General features: G+C 42.7%; 1 protein-coding gene across 2 annotated transcripts; it reads left to right on the top strand.

Annotated features, from left to right (window-relative positions):
* The first annotated feature begins 721 nt into the window (after positions 1-721).
* On the top strand, positions 722-14,210 carry fip1l1b (FIP1 like 1b). Of its 2 annotated transcripts, none has more exons than XM_079999796.1 (16): positions 722-967; positions 1,338-1,392; positions 1,837-1,912; positions 2,050-2,162; positions 2,552-2,616; positions 2,757-2,867; positions 3,636-3,766; positions 6,417-6,535; positions 7,818-7,871; positions 8,865-8,964; positions 9,579-9,735; positions 9,841-9,922; positions 10,220-10,275; positions 10,594-10,789; positions 10,970-11,116; positions 13,745-14,210. In XM_079999796.1, the coding sequence occupies exons 1-16, from the start codon at positions 889-891 to the stop codon at positions 13,887-13,889; spliced, it is 1,686 nt and encodes a 561-aa protein (XP_079855922.1). In that variant the 5' UTR covers positions 722-888; the 3' UTR covers positions 13,890-14,210. The 2 variants fall into 2 exon arrangements, with proteins under 2 accessions (XP_079855922.1, XP_079855923.1); XM_079999797.1 differs by having other exon boundaries at positions 13,748-14,210.
* The last annotated feature ends 4,280 nt before the right edge of the window (positions 14,211-18,490 follow it).

An 18,490-nucleotide genomic window follows, 5' to 3' on the forward strand; every position in this document is an offset into this window, starting at 1 on the left:
TTTGCGTGGAGGACGGGACGCGACATCGATGTCAAAAAGGCAAAGGAGTACCTTTGCAGATCCGCGTGATTGGTTCATTTGATGTGTGTAAAAGCCCACGCGGTGGATGACCTACGCACACAGCGCGGTTCGGAGCAGTGATTCCCGAGCCAGTGGCGCCCCACGCGCCACCAGGGGGCGCCAGAAGGTGGGACGGCGGGTCACGAGGCCCCGGGCGCCCTGGGGGATGTGCTTCATCATGGTCAGAAGTAATTCAGATGCACGTTGGAACACAACCCGCGGCTGGCCGTTATGATGTATTGTGTTCTTTAAAAAGAAAAAAAAAAATCCTGCTCTCTCTACCACGAGAACGTTGAACTCGAAAAAGGCCAGTTTATCTGCCCCGTCCCAGCTTTACGTTACACATTTGCATTTTTGGTTGAGGTTTATTGGCTTGTTTGTTTTCAGGCTTGTCTTATATTGTCAACGTTTTCTATTTTTTTTTTTACTACTCTGTCCCTCTGTCTGTCTGTCTGTCATGGTGTTATCTCTGTGTGTGATTGTGGTTCTCTGGGTTTTTATCCAGGCAGTAATATTACACAGCACAACACATACTGTGTTGTGCTGTGTAATATTACGACATACCGTTACTGGCCACGTGGGGGCGCTGCAGGGAAGCGCGCTTATTATTATTATTATTTATTTATTTTTTTTAGCGCACAAGCCAACGATCTCTTCCGGGTTCACATTGCGTGCGTCTGGGGTGAATGTATCGAAGAGATTATTTCGGCGTTATTTCTTCTATTACCGGTGTCTGTTGCCTCCCCGGTGTCTTTACGGTTCGTTTGACATTTCGTGTCTAAGCTCCGTGTCCGTATAAAGCCGAGCCCCGGTCGTCGAGAGGCGAAGATGTCGGCCGAAGAGGCGGACAGAACAACCACCACGGATGCGAGCGGTGGAGACGAGGAGGAGGAATGGCTCTATGGAGGTGTCACAATACAACACGCTGAATTCACTCGTCTTGAGGGGAGGGGGATGGAAAACATGTGTAAATAGTACTGGGCGATATCGGTACCACGACGGCAGACGATACCGTTCGGGAGCTCGGTGGTCGCGATATCGTTCGTCGACATCGTGATATGAGACATGTTTGGGGTTTGACTAGCGTAATATCGCGATATCGTCAAATACCTATTTCTGCGCGACAGTGAAAGTAATGAACATCGACAGATTTTCAATATCGATGCATGCAGCCAACAAATATTGTGGGATTAGATTTTGTCGATATCGCCCTAAATTGTGGGGTGGCCCTGGAGATCTGTGTGTGCGCAGGGGATTTTATTGAGTTTTCTTTTTAGATGAGACCGAAGGCAAGGAGGACGACGAGGAAGCCAAACTCAATGCTGCAATAAGGTGTCCTTTAAACCACACATAATCACCTTGAGTATTCTAAGTATCATAAGTTGAGTTCTGCATTCATATGACCCTTTTATTTGTTGTGTGATCAGGGCGGCCACTGTTGTGACATCTTGGTTGCCGACACATTTTCATACAAATAATAGTGATTAATAGTTCATGATGTAAGCCCATAATAACACACCTACACCTATTTCAGAAGAGCCAGATATTGGCATTGAAGATTGGAAACCTTTTGGTACACAATTCTTCTCTACCCAACTGAGCAAAACACGCTCAATTCACAGTACTTATTGCAAAACGATTAAAAAACAAACAAAAAAAAAAGATGGCAATCTTCTCAAATAATTGCGGTCAGGCGATAATGTAATAATTGTGACAGCTCTTAGTGTAATTTATCATTTTGCTAATTAAAGACTATATACTCCTTATTTCCCCCAGCGTCCCTACAGATGCCCCCCTTGCAACCACAGAGGATTCCGTTGCTCATGCCACAGGAAACGGTGTGGCGGCTGAGGTTGGTAGATTAAAATCATTTTTGTTCAAAATTCTTTCCCACTGCTACTTCTGTTGCCATTCCAAACAAACATATATATTGTATCTCTATATTGTATTGTATCTGTTGCCATATACGTCTCTACCTTCATCTCATAGCCAACGGGAGAGGCAGCGGGCGAGGATGAAGACAGTGACAGCGACAGCGATGATGACGACGACGATGTTCGTGTCACCATCGGTGACATTAAAACTGGGGCCCCTCAGTACACGTAGGTCTTGGTCAAAACTAAGGGTTAATAATTTTCTGCTTTAAACACAGTTGGAGTTTGGGGGAAAATAATCCTTTACTATATAGTTATTATTTAATACTTTGAAGTTTATTGTCGACCAACTTTCTTGAAAAATAGACACCAATATCAGAAGGACTGGTATCCGTCTGGCATGCATGTTTATACAATATATAAAGGATACAAGTTATAGGAAAAAATAGGTTGCGTGTAAGTAAATTGGTTGATTATGCTGTAGAAGCTTAAAGGTCATAAATAGGATAAGGATAAATTGTATAGGCATGGTCCAGCACTAATTGGTGTGATAAATGACTTTATGATTGATTTGACATTGTCAATGGTCGCATTTTAATGCTGTTTCACCCCCACAGACCGTATGGAGCACCACCTGTCAATCTTAACATCAAGACAACAGGCTCTAGACCCTATGGACAGGGTATAGTTTTATATTATGTGCATTCAGTTGTAGATGTTCACCTCATTACAGTACAGTGTTTGCCCAAATGACATTCTATACATACTTTGTAGTAAATAAGACATAAATAGAAAATGTGGACGGATATTTTGTCTTTTCAGTGACTGCTAAGCTCAAGGGGGTGGACATGGAGGCTCCGGGGAACATTAATGGAGTTCCAGTACTGGAGGTGGACATGGAGTCTTTTGAGGAGAAGCCCTGGAGGAAACCAGGTGTGTGATTTGTGTGTCTGTCCGTGAGTTTTTGTTTGGGTGTTATCTCGGATCATAGAGGATTTAATAGAGTGAGATTGAAATCCTGTGGAGGATTGTGTATCTCACACCCTGTGTCTGTATATGTGTGAAGGGGCGGAAATATCCTGGGGACAGGGGAGTCCGGACCTCCCCTTCCTGGGGAAAAACAGTTGTCCCCCTCAATATATCATTGTACACATGACTATATAATTTTAAATAATATAGTAGTATGCATTGAAGGCACTTGTGATAATTATAGATGCAAAACAATGTGTTTTTAAGTTTTGAAAGGTTGCGTCCACCTCTCATATCCCACACTGGTTTGGTCCACTGCCATCCCCAAAACCCCACAAACACCCTTGGTGTGAGCAAACTCTGGAAGTGGTGGGTGACCTACAAAGAAACTACTTTGCGAAGGTTAACTTAAAACAAAGGATGTGCCGGACATTTTTTAGTTCTACAGCTCAGTAGAATAAAACACATTTGTACAGTTGTAACCAGACAGCATTTTGTTCGCTCAATTACCTCGCGGTTGAATCGTGTGCGTCAACGTGGCCATCATATTGGTGCGGGGCAGCCACGTCTCCTAATGCGTGCATGTCTAGAAATGCAGGAAATGGGATTCAAATAAAAAAATAAAAAAATCTGGGAGGACCCACAGACCCCCCATTTTATTGTAACCCCCCCACTTCTCAAACCAAATTTGTGTGTGTGTGTGTGTGTGTGTGTGTGTGTGTGTGTGTGTAGGAGCGGACCTGTCGGACTACTTCAACTACGGCTTCAACGAGGACACGTGGAAGTCCTACTGTGAGAAGCAGAAGAGGGTGCGCATGGGTCTCGAGATCTCCTCCGTCAGCTCAAACACAAGCAAGATCACTGTAAGGGACCGTCTAATAATGAACAAACAGCCTCCATTCCTCAATGTCTTTCTCTAAAATATTCATTCCTGTTTCCTTTCTTCTTCACATAACCCATTATACACCGATTAGCCACAACATTAAAACCAGTGACAGGTGAAGTGAATATCATTGCTCATCTTGTTCCAATGGCACCTGTTCAAGGGGTGGGATGTATTAGGCAGCAAGTGAACAGTCAGTTCTTGAAGTTGATGTGTTGGAAGCAGGAAAAATGGGCACGCGTAAGGATCTGAGCCACTTTGACAAGGACCAAATTGTGATGGCTAGACGACTGGGTCAGTGCATCTCCAAAACGGCAGGTCCTGTGGGGTGTTCCCGGTATGCAGTGGTTAGTACCTACCAAAAGTGGAAAGTTGTCCCTACCAGAAGTTGTCCTTTCTACCAAGGAAGGACAACCGGTAAACCAGCGACAGGGTCCTGGGTGCCCATCGGCTCATTGATGCGTGTGGGGAGCGAAGTCTAGCCCGTCTGGTCTGATCTCACAAATGTACTACTACTACTGTAGCACAAATTGCTGAAAACGTGGATTCTTGCTATGATAGAAAGATGTCAGAACACACAGTGCATCCCATCTTGCTGCGTATCGGGTTGCAAAGCCGCAGACCGGTCAGAATGCCCATGCTGACCCCTGTCCACCTCCGAAAGTGTCTACAATGGGCACTAGAGTGTCAGAACTGGACCATGGAGCAATGGAAGAAGGTGGCCTGGTCTGATCAATTTTCTTCAACATTTTCTTCTACATCATGTGGATGGCTGGGGTTAGGGTCCGATCAAGCATCTGTGGGATGTGCTGGAACAACAAGCCCGATCCATGGGGGCCCCACCTCACAACTTACAGGACTTAAAGGATCTGCTGCTAATGTCTTGGTACCAGATACCACTGAACACCTTCAGAGGTCTTGTGGAGTCCATGCCTCCACGGGTCAGAGCTAATCTTAAAAGGCTATATACACCTAAAATACTAGCTAATACCAAAAACAATGTAGCATCCTTTCCTCAATTTCATATTTGGACTGTGAAATAAGACTTAGTTGATCTCTATTTACAGTGCATTCAGAAAGTTTTCAGACCCCTTGCCACATGTTATAACAGCTCTTTTCTAAAATGTATTAATTCATTTTTCCCTCGTCAATATACGCACTATACCCCACAATGACAAAGCAAAAACATAAACTTTTGTAAATGAATTAAAAAAAAATTAAATATTACATTCACAAGTATTCAGGCCTTTTACTTATTACCTTGTTAAAGCACCTTTGGCAGCGATGACAGCCCCGAGTCTTCTTGGGAGTGATGCTACAAGCTTGGCACACCTGTGTTCGGGGAGTTTCTTCCATTCTCCTCTGCGGATCCTCAGGATGGATGGGTAGCGTCAGTGCACAGACGTTTTCTGGTATTGCCACAGATGTTCAATCGGGTTAAAGTCTGTGCTCTGGCTGGGCCACTTAAGGACATTCACAGACTTGTCCCAAAGCCGCTCCTGTGTTTTCTTGGTGTGTGTTTAGGATCGTTGTCCGGTTGGAAGGTTAACCTTTGCCATGCTTCATTGTATGGATGGTATTGGCAAGGTGACGAGTGGTGCCTCTTTTCCTCCATACACGCTGCTTGACATTCAGGCCAAGTAGTTAAATCTTGGAATCATCAGACCAGAGAATCTTATTTCTCATGGTCTGAGAGTCCTTTACATGCCTTCTGGCAAACTCCCAAGTGGGCTGTAATGTGCCTTTTACCGAGCATTGATGAAGTGCTGCACAGATGGTTGTCCTTCTGGAGTGTTCTTTCATCTCCACAAAATAACTCTGGATGTCCGTCTGAGCGACCATCGGGTTCTTGGTCACCTCCCTGATCAAGACCCTCTGTCTCCGTTTGCTCGGTTTGGCAGTCAGATCTAGGAGTGTTGGTGGTTCCAAACTTCTTCCATTTAAGAGGTATGGAGGCCACTGTGTTCTTGGGGACCTTCAATGCTGAAGAATTGACTCGACAGGATCCTGTCTCGCATGTCTCTGGACAATTATTTTGACCTCATGACTTGGTTTTTGCTCTGACATGCAATTGTGGGACCTTATCTAGGCAGGTGTGTGTTTTTCCAAATCATGTGCAATCAATTGAATCTTACAATGGATTCCAATCAAGTTTTAGAAATATCTCAAGGATGATCAATAGAACCAGGATGCTCCTGAGCACAATTGCCAGTTGTCATAGTAAAGGGTCTGAATACATACCTAAAATGTTATTACATTTTACATTTAGTCATTTAGCAGACGCTTTTATCCAAAGCGACTTACAATTGTTCAAACACTGACGGACGCAGCCATCAGGAGCAATTAGGGGTTAAGTGTCTTGCTCAAGGACACTACAGCATGCTAGCAGGAGGAGCCTGGGATCGAACCAGCGACCAGTTATATTTCTGTTTTTTGTTTTTAATAAATTTGCAAAAAAAATGTAATCCATTTTAGACTGGGCTATAAGGCTGTAACATAACAAAATGTGCAAAAAGTGTAGGGGTCTGAAAACTTGTACTCTGTATCAACCATGAGGTGAATACCATTTTCTTTGGTCCCAAAAAATAGAAAAAACAAGCATGAAATAAAGATTTCTCACGTCTGTTCAGGTTCAGCAAGGCAGGACGGGCAACGATAAAGATGTGTCCATTCTGTCGGTCCACACCTCTAAGCCAGACTTCACCACCCCAGCCAGTCTCTACAAGCCGACCGTCAGCCAGCTTACCAGGTAAGTAAGGGTGTAACAATTCACCGATACCAATCGGAAACTGGTTTTACATTTAGACATTTAGTCATTCAGCAGACGCTTTTATCCAAAGCGACTTACAAGGGAGAATAACATTCAAGCTACAGTTACGTTTTAACTTTAAAGCAACACTATGTAACTTTTCTACCTTAAAATAATTATACAATACTATATACTAACAATACTAGAAAAAAAACAACTTCATGAGCTTCAGAATCATTTTGACTGTATAGTGACTCCACCCCTTTCTTCCCACCCACTGAAAAATACTTGGGGCTCCCTGGTCTTTTATGAAATGTCTATTTGAGCGTAAGCAATGCCGCTTTCACAGAATTGGCTTATTTTAATTTATGGTGGAAAATTAATGTCTACATTAAACAAATGTTAAGAACTGTATCAGATTGTATTTTCATCACACCGAATCAAACCAAATCGTTCTATATTAAAACGTATCATCCCCGAATCATATCGAAACCCATGTATCTAGATACGCATCGGCTCATCTTATAAGGGAGAGATGCACACCAGCCTACTATCTATGGACTGCTAGATCTACCTACGTACTAATAATAATAATAATAATAATAATAATAATAATAATAATAATAATAATAACCTTTATATTTATTGCACCTTTCATAAACAATGCACAACGCTAAGTGATATACATTAGTAGAGGTCATCAGGTATTAGTAATGATAATGAAAAAAATGAAACAAGCAAAAGTCATTTAATAAGAATAAGTAAATATTATACACTGCTAAGTATAATGTACAATACATTATAGTATACTGTATAATAACACTGAAATCTATTTCAGTGTTATTGCATCATATTTGTTGTGGTTGTTGAGGCTTAGACTAAAGCAAAGACCAAATTATCTAAAAACAGCTGGGGATATAGCCAAATGATAATATTATGTCAATGTTTGTTTCTTTCTTTTTAACATTATGCAATGGTGATTTAAATAGAAATTATAATTTAAGTCTGATTTTGCCCAAAAATTGCCTGTTACGATTGCATTTTCAATGTTAGATGACTAAAATATCACAACCACGCTATTTAAAGCTATATAGCTGTAACACACAGAGACAAATGAATATATACCTGTGGCCTCCTAAAGTGTGTGTGTGTGTGTGTGTGTGTGTGTGTGTGTGTGTGTGTGTGTGTGTGTGTGTGTGTGTGTGTGTGTGTGTGTGTGTGTGTGTGTGTGTGTGTGTTTTTAATTTCCTTTCCCCTGGTCCCTCTTGTGTTGGAACGGTAGAATCACTCCCCCTCCGTGGACTGGCCCGCCTGTTCCGGACATGTCTTATTATACGTAAGTGGGCATGGCCTCGTCCTTATAAGGTCAAGTGCACGGTGGCATTTGCTCGACCATCAAACCCGACCGACTGGGGGGGCAGACAACAAAAACCTCCAGCCTTGTCTGTTCAATGTTTTGTTGTTGTCTCTCCAATGTGCTTCCTCCGGTTGATTGTTTTGTACTTGTTGTCATTCTTCGTCAGCGATTTTATGGATTGGCTAACTTAACTCACACGTAGGGGCGGTAGAACCTCCATCGTTAGAGCTTTATCAATTTTGCTCAAAAGCTAATAATCAGAATAATCATCTTCTCATCACGGTAAAGTTTTCTTGTAACCAGATCCATAGGCAGCGTCACAACGGCGGTCGATGAATTGATTCTTCTCTGTGTTGATAAGTAGAAGGATTGTATTGATCTCCAGGTCTCACTAAAAATGGCCGCCTATGTTGCTATATACTACTACTATATACCATCTCAAAGGCTACAGCTGTGCCAAAGCTTGTAATACATTCCTGTTCTATTTAACACAATTTTACGCGTACTTATACTTTCACTTGATAACTTTTTCACAAAGACAATTTGTTTTTCTTTAAAAAAAAAAAAAAAAAAATGGACCATTTTTTAAACTGGAAAAACAAACTGTCAAAAAGCAATCCATCCAAAAGTCAAGTCAGTAGAATCCCATTTAGTCACTTAACCAGGGATGTGATGTCTGAAGCACAGCAGGGAACATTTATGTGTAGTGTAGTTCTGTTTGATGCCTTCTTAGTTCTGTTAACTGTTCAAAGCTACGTTTTGGGGATGGGGGCTGGGTCAATGTGCAGTTATCAGCCACAGTCATATATGCTCTGTTGAAACTTCCAAACATAGGGAAATTGACAAGCTTTACAATGATGAAGGCTTTTGCCGCGTGCCAGTAAACGTGTACGTGTTTGTGTTTTCCCCTCGTTTGGACGGCGCCCCGTGCTCGCTTTGTTTCGTTCTGTGTCTGATCTGTTAATCTTCCAGGAAGACGAGCGGGACCATAGATGTGATTGGCGGACAGACAGCCACCATCAGCCGGGTGGAGGGGCGTCGCAGACACAACCTGGAGGGAAACAATATCCAGGTACAAAAACATATGAGCAGTCTGATACATGCTAAATTAGGAAAAGGTCCCAGATAGGAGAATCAGATGCAACCATCATCAAACATGTCGGATATTATGTGTGATGTCAAGTGATGACTTATTTTCCCTTGCACTCTTTATGTTGGATGTCGCTCGTGGAGAGAAGCGGATTACAGGCCAATCATTATGTTGTGATGACGCCAAACCGACACTACCAATCATATTGTTGTGTAAAAACGCAGTCGCCGTGCTCTGCATGGGTCGTCTCCACAAAGGTCTCAGAAAAGCAGGTTTTGGTTTGAGAATTAAGCTACATGAATCTTCTGAATGAGGAGGATTTGGGGGAGGAAGAGATGCTTCATCTTGACCTGGGACATGATAAATCATTTATTAAGATGACTCGTGTCATTTCACAAAATGTTGATTCAGTCAGTTTTATGTGTATGTTAAAAACAGCTCGATTTTATTCTTTTTTTTTTTTTTTTAAGATACCCAGAGAAAGGATCATCTTAAGTCATCTTGGAACATAGACAAAAACATAGTTGTCATATTTTCATCATGATGCAACGCTGTTAAAGACAAGAAATAAAGGTGGTGTTTTTGTCGGCCTGCAGGTGATCTCGGAGCATTCGACCTCGGAGACTGAAGCTGCGCCGGCCAAGATGCCCCCGTTCTTCCCCCCGGGGCCGCTGCCCCCCAACATCCCGCCTCCCCCCTTCCTCCCGCCTCCCCCAAACGTCAGCACCGCACCCCCGCTCATCCCGCCACCGAGTGAGTTCCCCCTCGCTCTCGCTGATTTCCCAGCGCAGATCTTTTTCCAGTGACACATTGGCATGTTTTTTTTTTAAATGATGGTTCTCGCTCGCTATCTCGCAGGGCTGCCCATCACTGTCCCTCCCCCTGGCTTCCCACCTCCACCCAGCGGACCCCCGCCCTCGCTCATCCCCACCATGGACGGGTAACACACACACACACTCACACACAGTGTTGTGGACAACAGAGAATCATGTAATGCACTGAATTTCTGTGAATTGAATGTACAATACAGTAAAAAAAATAAAATAAAAAAAATAAAAAAATCAATATTTAAGGGATTGAGAAGATTGAATGATTTTAAATGCAACAACAAGTAAGGGTCAATATAATCAATTGAAAACACATTTTTCTCACAATCACACACAGAAATAGACTATGCTATATACAGGCTATATTGAGTTATTTTGATTGCTGATGATCTCTCTCCATTTTTAAGCAGCGGTCATCCTGGAGGCTATGATGGCCGCTCTGTCCCGCCATACCCCTTCCCTCAAGGTAGGGGACGCTAAATCCTAAAACCATGATTCTATCCCCAAAATCCTCGACGTCATTTTTTTATATTTGTTTATTATTCTATCATTATGGTGCACTGATGTTACTTTCTTTCTCACGTAAATGAATATTGTTGAGATTGCCTAATTTAAGAATGTTTTATTGAAAGCAACTTTGAACGAAGCCATTTGTCATTTGTAGTTGAAGCAACCATACTTCAAAGTCAGCAAAGCCTTGGAAATGAAGAAAGATTTGAATTGATCCATTTTGATATCAACTGAGCTGGGGTTGATTCACACCAGTAACACACACTCCCCCCAGGTGCGTACCCTCCCCCGATGCCGGGCGGCGTGGTGCCACCGTGGCCCCCCATGATAGATAACTCCAAATCCTGGGACTACTACCCCCGGCGAGAGGAGAAGAGGGACAAGGAGAGGGAGAGGCCCCGCGAGAGGCAGCACGAGCGGGAGAGGGAGCGGGAGCGAGAGCACAGCCCGTCGGCCATGAGCTACACCAGGTCAGAGAGGGACACACACACACACACACACACACACACACACACACACACACACACACACACTGCCGGGTGTCTCCGTCGTGTCCCCAAAAACTATTAAAATCTCAAAGTACCACAGTAATGCTAATTAATGCAAACATGGTAAGACGACACCTTGACAAGATAACATGTTTCCCTAAGTGACGAGGAGCGCTACCGTTACCGCGAGTACCAGGAGCGCGGCTACGTGGAGCGCCACCGCGAGAGGGCGAGTCGAGAGAAGGAGGACCGTCACCGAGAGAGGAGGCACAGGGAGAAGGAGGAGGGCCGCCACAAGTCCTCACGCAGGTACACCTTCCAGTACTATATGTGCATATATATCGTAGATGTGTCAATAACATGACGCTCTTATTTTTGTGTCACCAAAATAAACTAGATATAAAGTCTAAATGTCAGACTGTGTTTTAGACAGTGAAAAGGCTTTATTAAGGGTTGTACCGCCTGACTTTTTTTTTTTTTTAATTTTCTTTCACAAGTTACGTCAAAAATCTTAACAACAGGGTTCTTAAGAAATCCTTGAGGTGCTTGAATTTCATCCCCAGAAATTGAAGTAGCGGAATACCTTGAAAATAGACACTTTGGAGTGCTTAAAATGTCCATGAAAAACACGTCACTGAAAACCTGTCATATTCCCCCTGGTTTTTGTTATTCAAATTGTAATGTGATAAAACATTTCCAGAATCACTTTTACGACACAGTTATGCCAGGGAAATAATATGCCAGTAGATAACACAGTGAGATTAGAGATGAGAATGAGATTAATAATAGATATATAGACAATAGACGTAGTAATATAAATAAAAGACAACGTGAGTAAGGTTATATGATATTTTAGGTCCTTGAAAATTTAAATAGTGCATAAAAATTACTTGAAAATCCTGGATTTAATTTTGTAGTGCCGGAATAGACCCTGTGACAAACTAAGTCGACTAACTTAATATACATATGTGAATAAACAAAAGGCATATATTTTTTTACAAAATCAAAAATTATAAATGCCTGTACCTACTTCCCTTTAAAAAATATTGTGTCATCTACTGTTATACATCAGCACACACACATGCAAGGAGACATTTGGGCGAAAATTCATTATTCCTTCCAAGTCGTGGAAAATCATCATGAAAACAAAACCTCATGTGTCACTGGATCCAGACAATGCAAGAGAGGCGCTGAGATTTTAATGTTTTTATTTTTGCCAAAAAAAACCCCTCTTTCTGTAGTGCGCACCAACCACCACCGGGTGAGTTGGTGCGCAGTGAGCGTTCCGGACAGACAGCAGTCGCTACCTTGATGGCTGAGTCACTTCAGCCTGGGAATCCACCTCCCGCTCATCCTCCATCGCCGTATCCTCAGGGATGCAGAGACACAGACAGATACATGATTAAAAGGAGTTTTTTAATCAAAGTCTGATAACATTTGTTACTAATAAATCTAATCAACATATACAGAATCCTTGGTTCAGAATTAATGTCACATCTCAAAAAGCTGCAAAAACATTTGAAAATATATCACAGAAGCCCTTAAAAGACTGACAAGAGCTAGGGTGGCCATCCCTCCCTTAGCTCGGACAGTCCAGTTTTTAAATACTGCGTCTGTCTACCGGCGCAGCCTTGAGCTGGATGCTCAAATGTCCTCCTATTGAGAACGTCCCCATTTTATACTTTATCTGATGGTTTATAATACATAAAGGAAAATTGTGCTTCGTGAGAATTCACCGGACATTGTGATCAGAGAGATTTAAATGTCGGACTTCAACATATTTTCCCTGCTCCTAAAAACACCAATATAGATGAAATCGGAAAGACATTGAGTCATATTGAGTACTGTAGTACGGTTGTCATACTGTGAAAATTTCATAGTCACATCCTAGTGGAGATTTGTGGTTGTTCGATATGGGTTTTTAATTGGCCGATATGAAATCCATGTCGTTGTTGATTTTTTTTTTAAAATATATATATATATATATATATATATATATATATATATATATATATATATATAAAACAAATGAGACAACTGTTTGTTTGTTTATTTATTTTAAGCGTGAATTGGCATTGAGAAAGCGGATTTCTGCGGTTGAGACAACCATGAGCTGCGCTCCGCTGTGTGTCCCCCCTGCCACTCCGTTCCCTTATTGGGAAAAAAAAGTAAAAAAAAATGTTTCATACAAGTTGGGAAGCACACAAAAATAAATAGAGCTCAAATAAAAAGACAGAAAACCGGAGCGCACGCACGGTGCACCGCTGTCTGAAGGAGGGAAAAAATAAAAACACTACTGACATTCTCTTGAGTTTACGTTTTGCCTCAAATGCAAAGTGTTTCTCAACGGCACTCCTGCTAACACCTTAAATAGTGTGTGTGTGTGTGTGTGTGTGTGTGTGTGTGTGTGTGTGTGTGTGTGTCGCTGTCAGAGAGAGTGAGGAAGTGCAGCTGTCACCGGTATTTTGATAGTGCGGAAAATTAGTATTGACCATTTCAAATATTCATAAACTATGTATAGGCCTCGTGAGCGCAGGCATCGGCTCATGCCGATTATCTCAAAATGCCAAATGTCGGCCCAATTAATCGGCTGACCGATCAATAGGTCGCCCACTAGTGTACATGATGCACTCTGCTGCCACCTAGTCTGTACAGGTAGCAAGTACAAACAGTGGACAAAATTCGCCCTTTGCCCTGCGGATGGTAGTGTTATTGTTTTATATTCAAATTAATTAATAATTTATTCTATTTCTCTCTTTTGTGAGGATTTTTGACCATTACTCGGTACCAGTATGAAAGGATCATCCAGGATTGTTCTCTACTCCCCACTCTCTCCATCACCTTTCTCCCCTAACCCATCTAAATATTTCTCCCTTGAATCTAACTTGAATCCGATTTGTTTCTCCTCTCCACTGACACACCCCCCCCCCCCATTAGCAGCAGTAGCCGGAGGAGGCACGACAGCGAGGAGGGCGACAGCCACCGCCGGCACAAGCACAAGAAGAGCAAGAGGAGCAAGGAGGGCAAGGAAGCCAGCGAGGAGATCAGCGCAGACCAAGAGAACCAGGAGGCCATGGAGTGATTCCCAACTCCTCCTCTCTCTCTCTTTTTTTGTCATTTTGGTTTTTCCTTTTCATTGCCATCCTGTTTGTTGATCCCCATTCCCATCCAAACCTTTCATCAGGCCTTCGTAGATTGGTGGTGGGGCGGGGTGGTTCTCTCAGTCCCACCATCATGAAAGCAGAGCAGATGCACCACGGAGGTTTTGTTTTCGTCCCACCGGCGTTCTCCTCCCCTCCCCCCCGCCCTTCACCTCCATCGCGAGGGAGATTCTGTTGTTGATTTTGTCGTGTTCAGCATCTACCGAGTTGTTAGTTCAATTAAAAGAGGTTTTTGATAAGTTGTGGGTTTGGAGTTTGGTTTTCATAGTTTTGTAACTATTATGTTATGGTTGACAAGATCCCTCCAAATGATAGTAAAAGGGTATATATTGGCTGTGCTGGGAATCCTGCCCCCTCTGCTGCCAGGAAGCGCAAACTACAGGGCAGTCACAATAAATGAATCAGAGATAATAAATACTGAATTCATCCACAGGTCAATTGCAGCATTACATAAACTTTTGCAGTTTAAATATTTCTTGAATAAACAAATTACCTAAATACAAGCGATAAACCGGTATCAACAATTTAAAGTGTAAATCATGTCCTGTTTTTCACAGAGGCAGAGACCACTCTTAATTTTAAATTTTCCTTATAGGATACATAAAATCCTCTTAGTAGGTAATATTTTATAAAATAATTGCAACTAGGCTCAAGTATTGTAGCCCTGTACCTTTATCGTTAAAACCCTTTTTTCCGGAAAGAGAGGATCTGTGGGTAAATAGTGGAAAGAGATATTTGACTTGCATTTTAAAAGTGGGCAATTGCCAACTCTCGGTTGGCTGTGTTTTTATTATCGGCAAATATTTAACCAACTCACTGCAATCCCGTTAGAGCTCCCTCTATATTTCTCTACATTTAAACAATGATTGGAGTGGTGGAAAAATGGTAAAGAAAAGACTTGCAGTTCTTATCTGACTCAGCTATTGATAACTCTATACAGTACCTATTTACCCAGATCTGTTAATTTCCGTATAACCTTAAATGTCACTTTTATTTACGGAATCATAATAACCCCCCACCCCACCCCTTCACTCTTTTGCAAATCATTGCACCATCTAAAACACTGATGTGGGGCCCCAGTCAATAACCCCCCACATAAAACAAACCACGGTGCACATTGGCTTGTTTAATATCCTATCGACTATTTACACACAGTTTGTTTGGCTTCCATTTCTGCACCTTTTCAGAGTCCAAATGGACGAAACAGGCAGAGGCTAAAACTCTATGACTACACTTCCCCCGGAGAGGTGGCGGGGGTAGGGGGACTTAGGTTTAAGATTCCACAGGTTCCTTATCTAATCCGGGTTAAAGTCCCCACGACGTTGCCCGTGGAAGACCTGCCCCCGCCCCCGCAAGCAGCCGGGTCAATTTCCCCCCAAAGACAGCACGGTGAACCCATTGAAGAGTAACGCTGAGTGACCTTTTTGGAACCTCAGAGGCCATCACTCAGCCATGGTGGCGATGAAGGGCGTTGTTTTGGCCGTGGGATTGCTGGGATTTCTCTCGGCGGCAGGTTCCGCTCCCCTGACAGGCTGTGAGGACCTGGTAAAACCAATCCAAATAAGCGGCCAACAGGTAGGCTTCAATGTTTTTACTCATCCAAAATGTCAAATCGGCCTCTTGAGCCAACAGTGTTTTCTTGAGTCGCTGTTCAACACAAAGACAACTGTGTGTGTGTGTGTCTGTATTAATCTGTGACTGTTAGACCACATAGTCGTGACTGATGGTGAATTAAACGATGAACGTGGCCAATTCATTGATTTAAAGGCGAGAAACCAACAATCCAGATCAGAATCCAATTACTGTAAAAAAAAACCTTTGTGCGCCCGAGCCCCGGTGACGTCCTCAGGCTTCACCCACCTCCATCCGCCCCCCACTCGTCAAGTAAACTCTCTCTCTCTCTCTCTCTCTCTCTCTCTCTCTCTGTCTGGTCCAGATGCTGGGCAGGTGGCTGTACGTCGGGGGGAGCTCCGACCTTCCTGGGAGCCGCTCGCTGGGCCACCTCCTGAGCAGCGCCTGGCTGGACATCACCCCGACCGCACAGGCCACCGTCCTCAGCCTCCTGCAGACCCAGAGGCTGTAAGACAACCCAGCACATGCTGGAGACCTCGTATCACCACTCGTCATCGTATTACACGGCTCTGTCGAATACTCGATTCTGTTTTGTCAATGGGCGGATGGATATTTTGGAATAACGGCAGCTGTCCGTTAAGAATCGTTTCTTTTAATTATTTGTCTCGTGGGTGCAATGCACTGAACACACAATTTAGCCACTGCATTTCTCCAATCCTCGCTGTCCTTCCTCCAGGGGCTGCCCTCACTTTCTCGGCACCCGGGGGGCCACATCCAGATGATGGATCCACGTCGTGGTCAGGGACAGTAAAAAGGGTTCTGCGAGTTTTTAAATTGGGGTCCTTTCTTATGTTGGAGGAGGCCCATGTGAGCCTGCGAAGAACATGCAAACTCCACACAGAAAGGTCCCTAATCGAGAGAAACAACAGCGGTTCGAGCGGTTCCAACAGCGCTCAGGAGGACTATTTTCTTAGCGGAAGCTCCCGAAGTAGACATACTAGTTATATAATCCTTTCAAATCAGTATTCCGTCTCAATGTATTCTTTTATTTAGTAAGTATTCGTGAAATAAGCGGGAAGATGTGCGGCCAGCAGGTCATTATTGCAAAAATGCAACTGACAGGCTGATTGGTATTTTCTGACAACTCACTCTGCCTACACCTTATCCCTTACTTGTATTGTTTAAATTTGTAGATTGCAATCTTTGTTGTCTGTTATTCTTGTTTTTCCACACAGATATGGCCGTTGTTCCAGTTTACTGTATAATGTGACTTTTGAAAACAGCACCATGTTGATCGGTGAGTATAGAAAAGTTAAATGATGTTTAAGAAATTCCACTTTTAAATTGCATATATACACAGGTACATACACTACTCAGCCACAACATTTTAACCAGTGACAGGTGAAGTGAATAACATTGCTCATCCCGTTCCAATGGCACCTGTCAAGGGGTGGGATATATTAGGCAGCAAGTGAAACAGTCAGTTCTTGAAGTTAATGAGTTGGAAGCAGGAAAAATGGACAAACATAAGGATCTCAGACACTTTGACAAGGACCAAGTTGTGATGGCTAGACGACTGGGTCAGAGCATCTCCAAAACGCAGGTCTTGTGGGGTGTTGCTGGTATGCAGTGGTTAGTACCTACCAAAAGTGGTCCAAGGAAGGACAACTGGTGAACCAGCGACAGGTTCATGGACGCACATGGGCTCATTGATGCTCGTTGGGGAGGGAAGGATCTGCTGCTAACGTCTTGGTACCAGATACCACAGGACACCTTCAGAGGTCTTGTGGAGTCCATGCCTCCACGGGTCAGAGCTGTTTTGGCGTCACAAGGGGAAGCTACACAATATTAGTAACCACTAATATTGTGTAGCTTCCCCTTGTGACGCCAGTGGTGGTTTTAATGTTGTGGCTGATCGGCATTTACTATTTGTGCTTAAAGAGCAGCCGTTCTACTTGAAGGAGGTTTACCTGCAAATTGACTGCCCCGACTGTCTGGTGGTTTATGAAGAAATCATTTCGGAGGGAGACACCTTCAAGAGTCTCCTTCTGTTCAGTAAGAGCACACACATTTTTTTTTTTCATGTTTAATTCTTAGTTTAAAAAGTGTTTTAACTGAGATGTCAAGGAGATACAAGATAAAAGAAAATTGTGATTTGATAACCAGGGTATAGTTTTTGCCGATGTATCATCAGGACGCCATTCATAAAATGTACTTTTTAGCTCAAGCTGCATTTTATTCTTTACGGCTAAACGAAGATACTGTATACTGTATATGTGATTTTAAAGAAGTGCAGTTTGCGGTCTACTCTATTGTATTTTTGTATTGACAATATTCTGTCAAGAATGAAGGGAAGAATTTTTGACAGAGGGTTTAAAAAAAGGGGTTAAATGTGTTTGAATAAAGGGCCAAAAATGACCATCAACTGCTTTTTATTTCTAAAATGTATGATGTGTATTTTTGTTATCTCTATCTATTTCTATTTCCAGGTAAAAGAAAGAGCGTCCAGACATCTGCCCTGGAGATGTTTAAAAGACAAGTGGAGTGTCTCAAAATGCCGTCAGCCATAATGATTGACACCAGCTACGGTAAGAATATTCTGTATATTTGGCTATTTTTGTTCTTTATTTTTTCCAGTATATTTTATGATTTATTTTATTCTATAATTTTTATTTTAATTATTATTATTTTTTTTTATTAAATGTTCTATTTATTTTTCAGACTGTACAGCTTTTACATTTTTTTTTTTTAATGCTGATTTTCTGTCGAGAAACACACCAATCCTCACCAGGACAAATTCCACGTGTTTGAAAATGAACTCGTCGGAATAAACCGGTTGTGATGTGAGCGTCTGGTTTCTCTGTGCACAGAGGTGTGCCCGGATCCCTCCTCGCCCGCCGCTGGCCTGGACGGCCTCAACTCCCTGTTGGAAGCAAAGATGGGGCACCGC

Source organism: Zeus faber (genome assembly GCF_960531495.2).
Source record: "Zeus faber genome assembly, chromosome: 4".
Taxonomy (NCBI): Eukaryota; Metazoa; Chordata; class Actinopteri; order Zeiformes; family Zeidae; genus Zeus; species Zeus faber.

Coding starts and splice junctions, on each gene's coding strand:
- fip1l1b (XM_079999796.1), top strand. CDS start 889: ATGTCGGCCGAAGAGGCGGACAGAACAACCACCACGGATGCGAGCGGT. Junction 1,913..2,049: donor GAAACGGTGTGGCGGCTGAG/GTTGGTAGATTA, acceptor TTCATCTCATAG/CCAACGGGAGAGGCAGCGGG. Junction 9,923..10,219: donor CTCATCCCCACCATGGACGG/GTAACACACACA, acceptor ATTTTTAAGCAG/CGGTCATCCTGGAGGCTATG.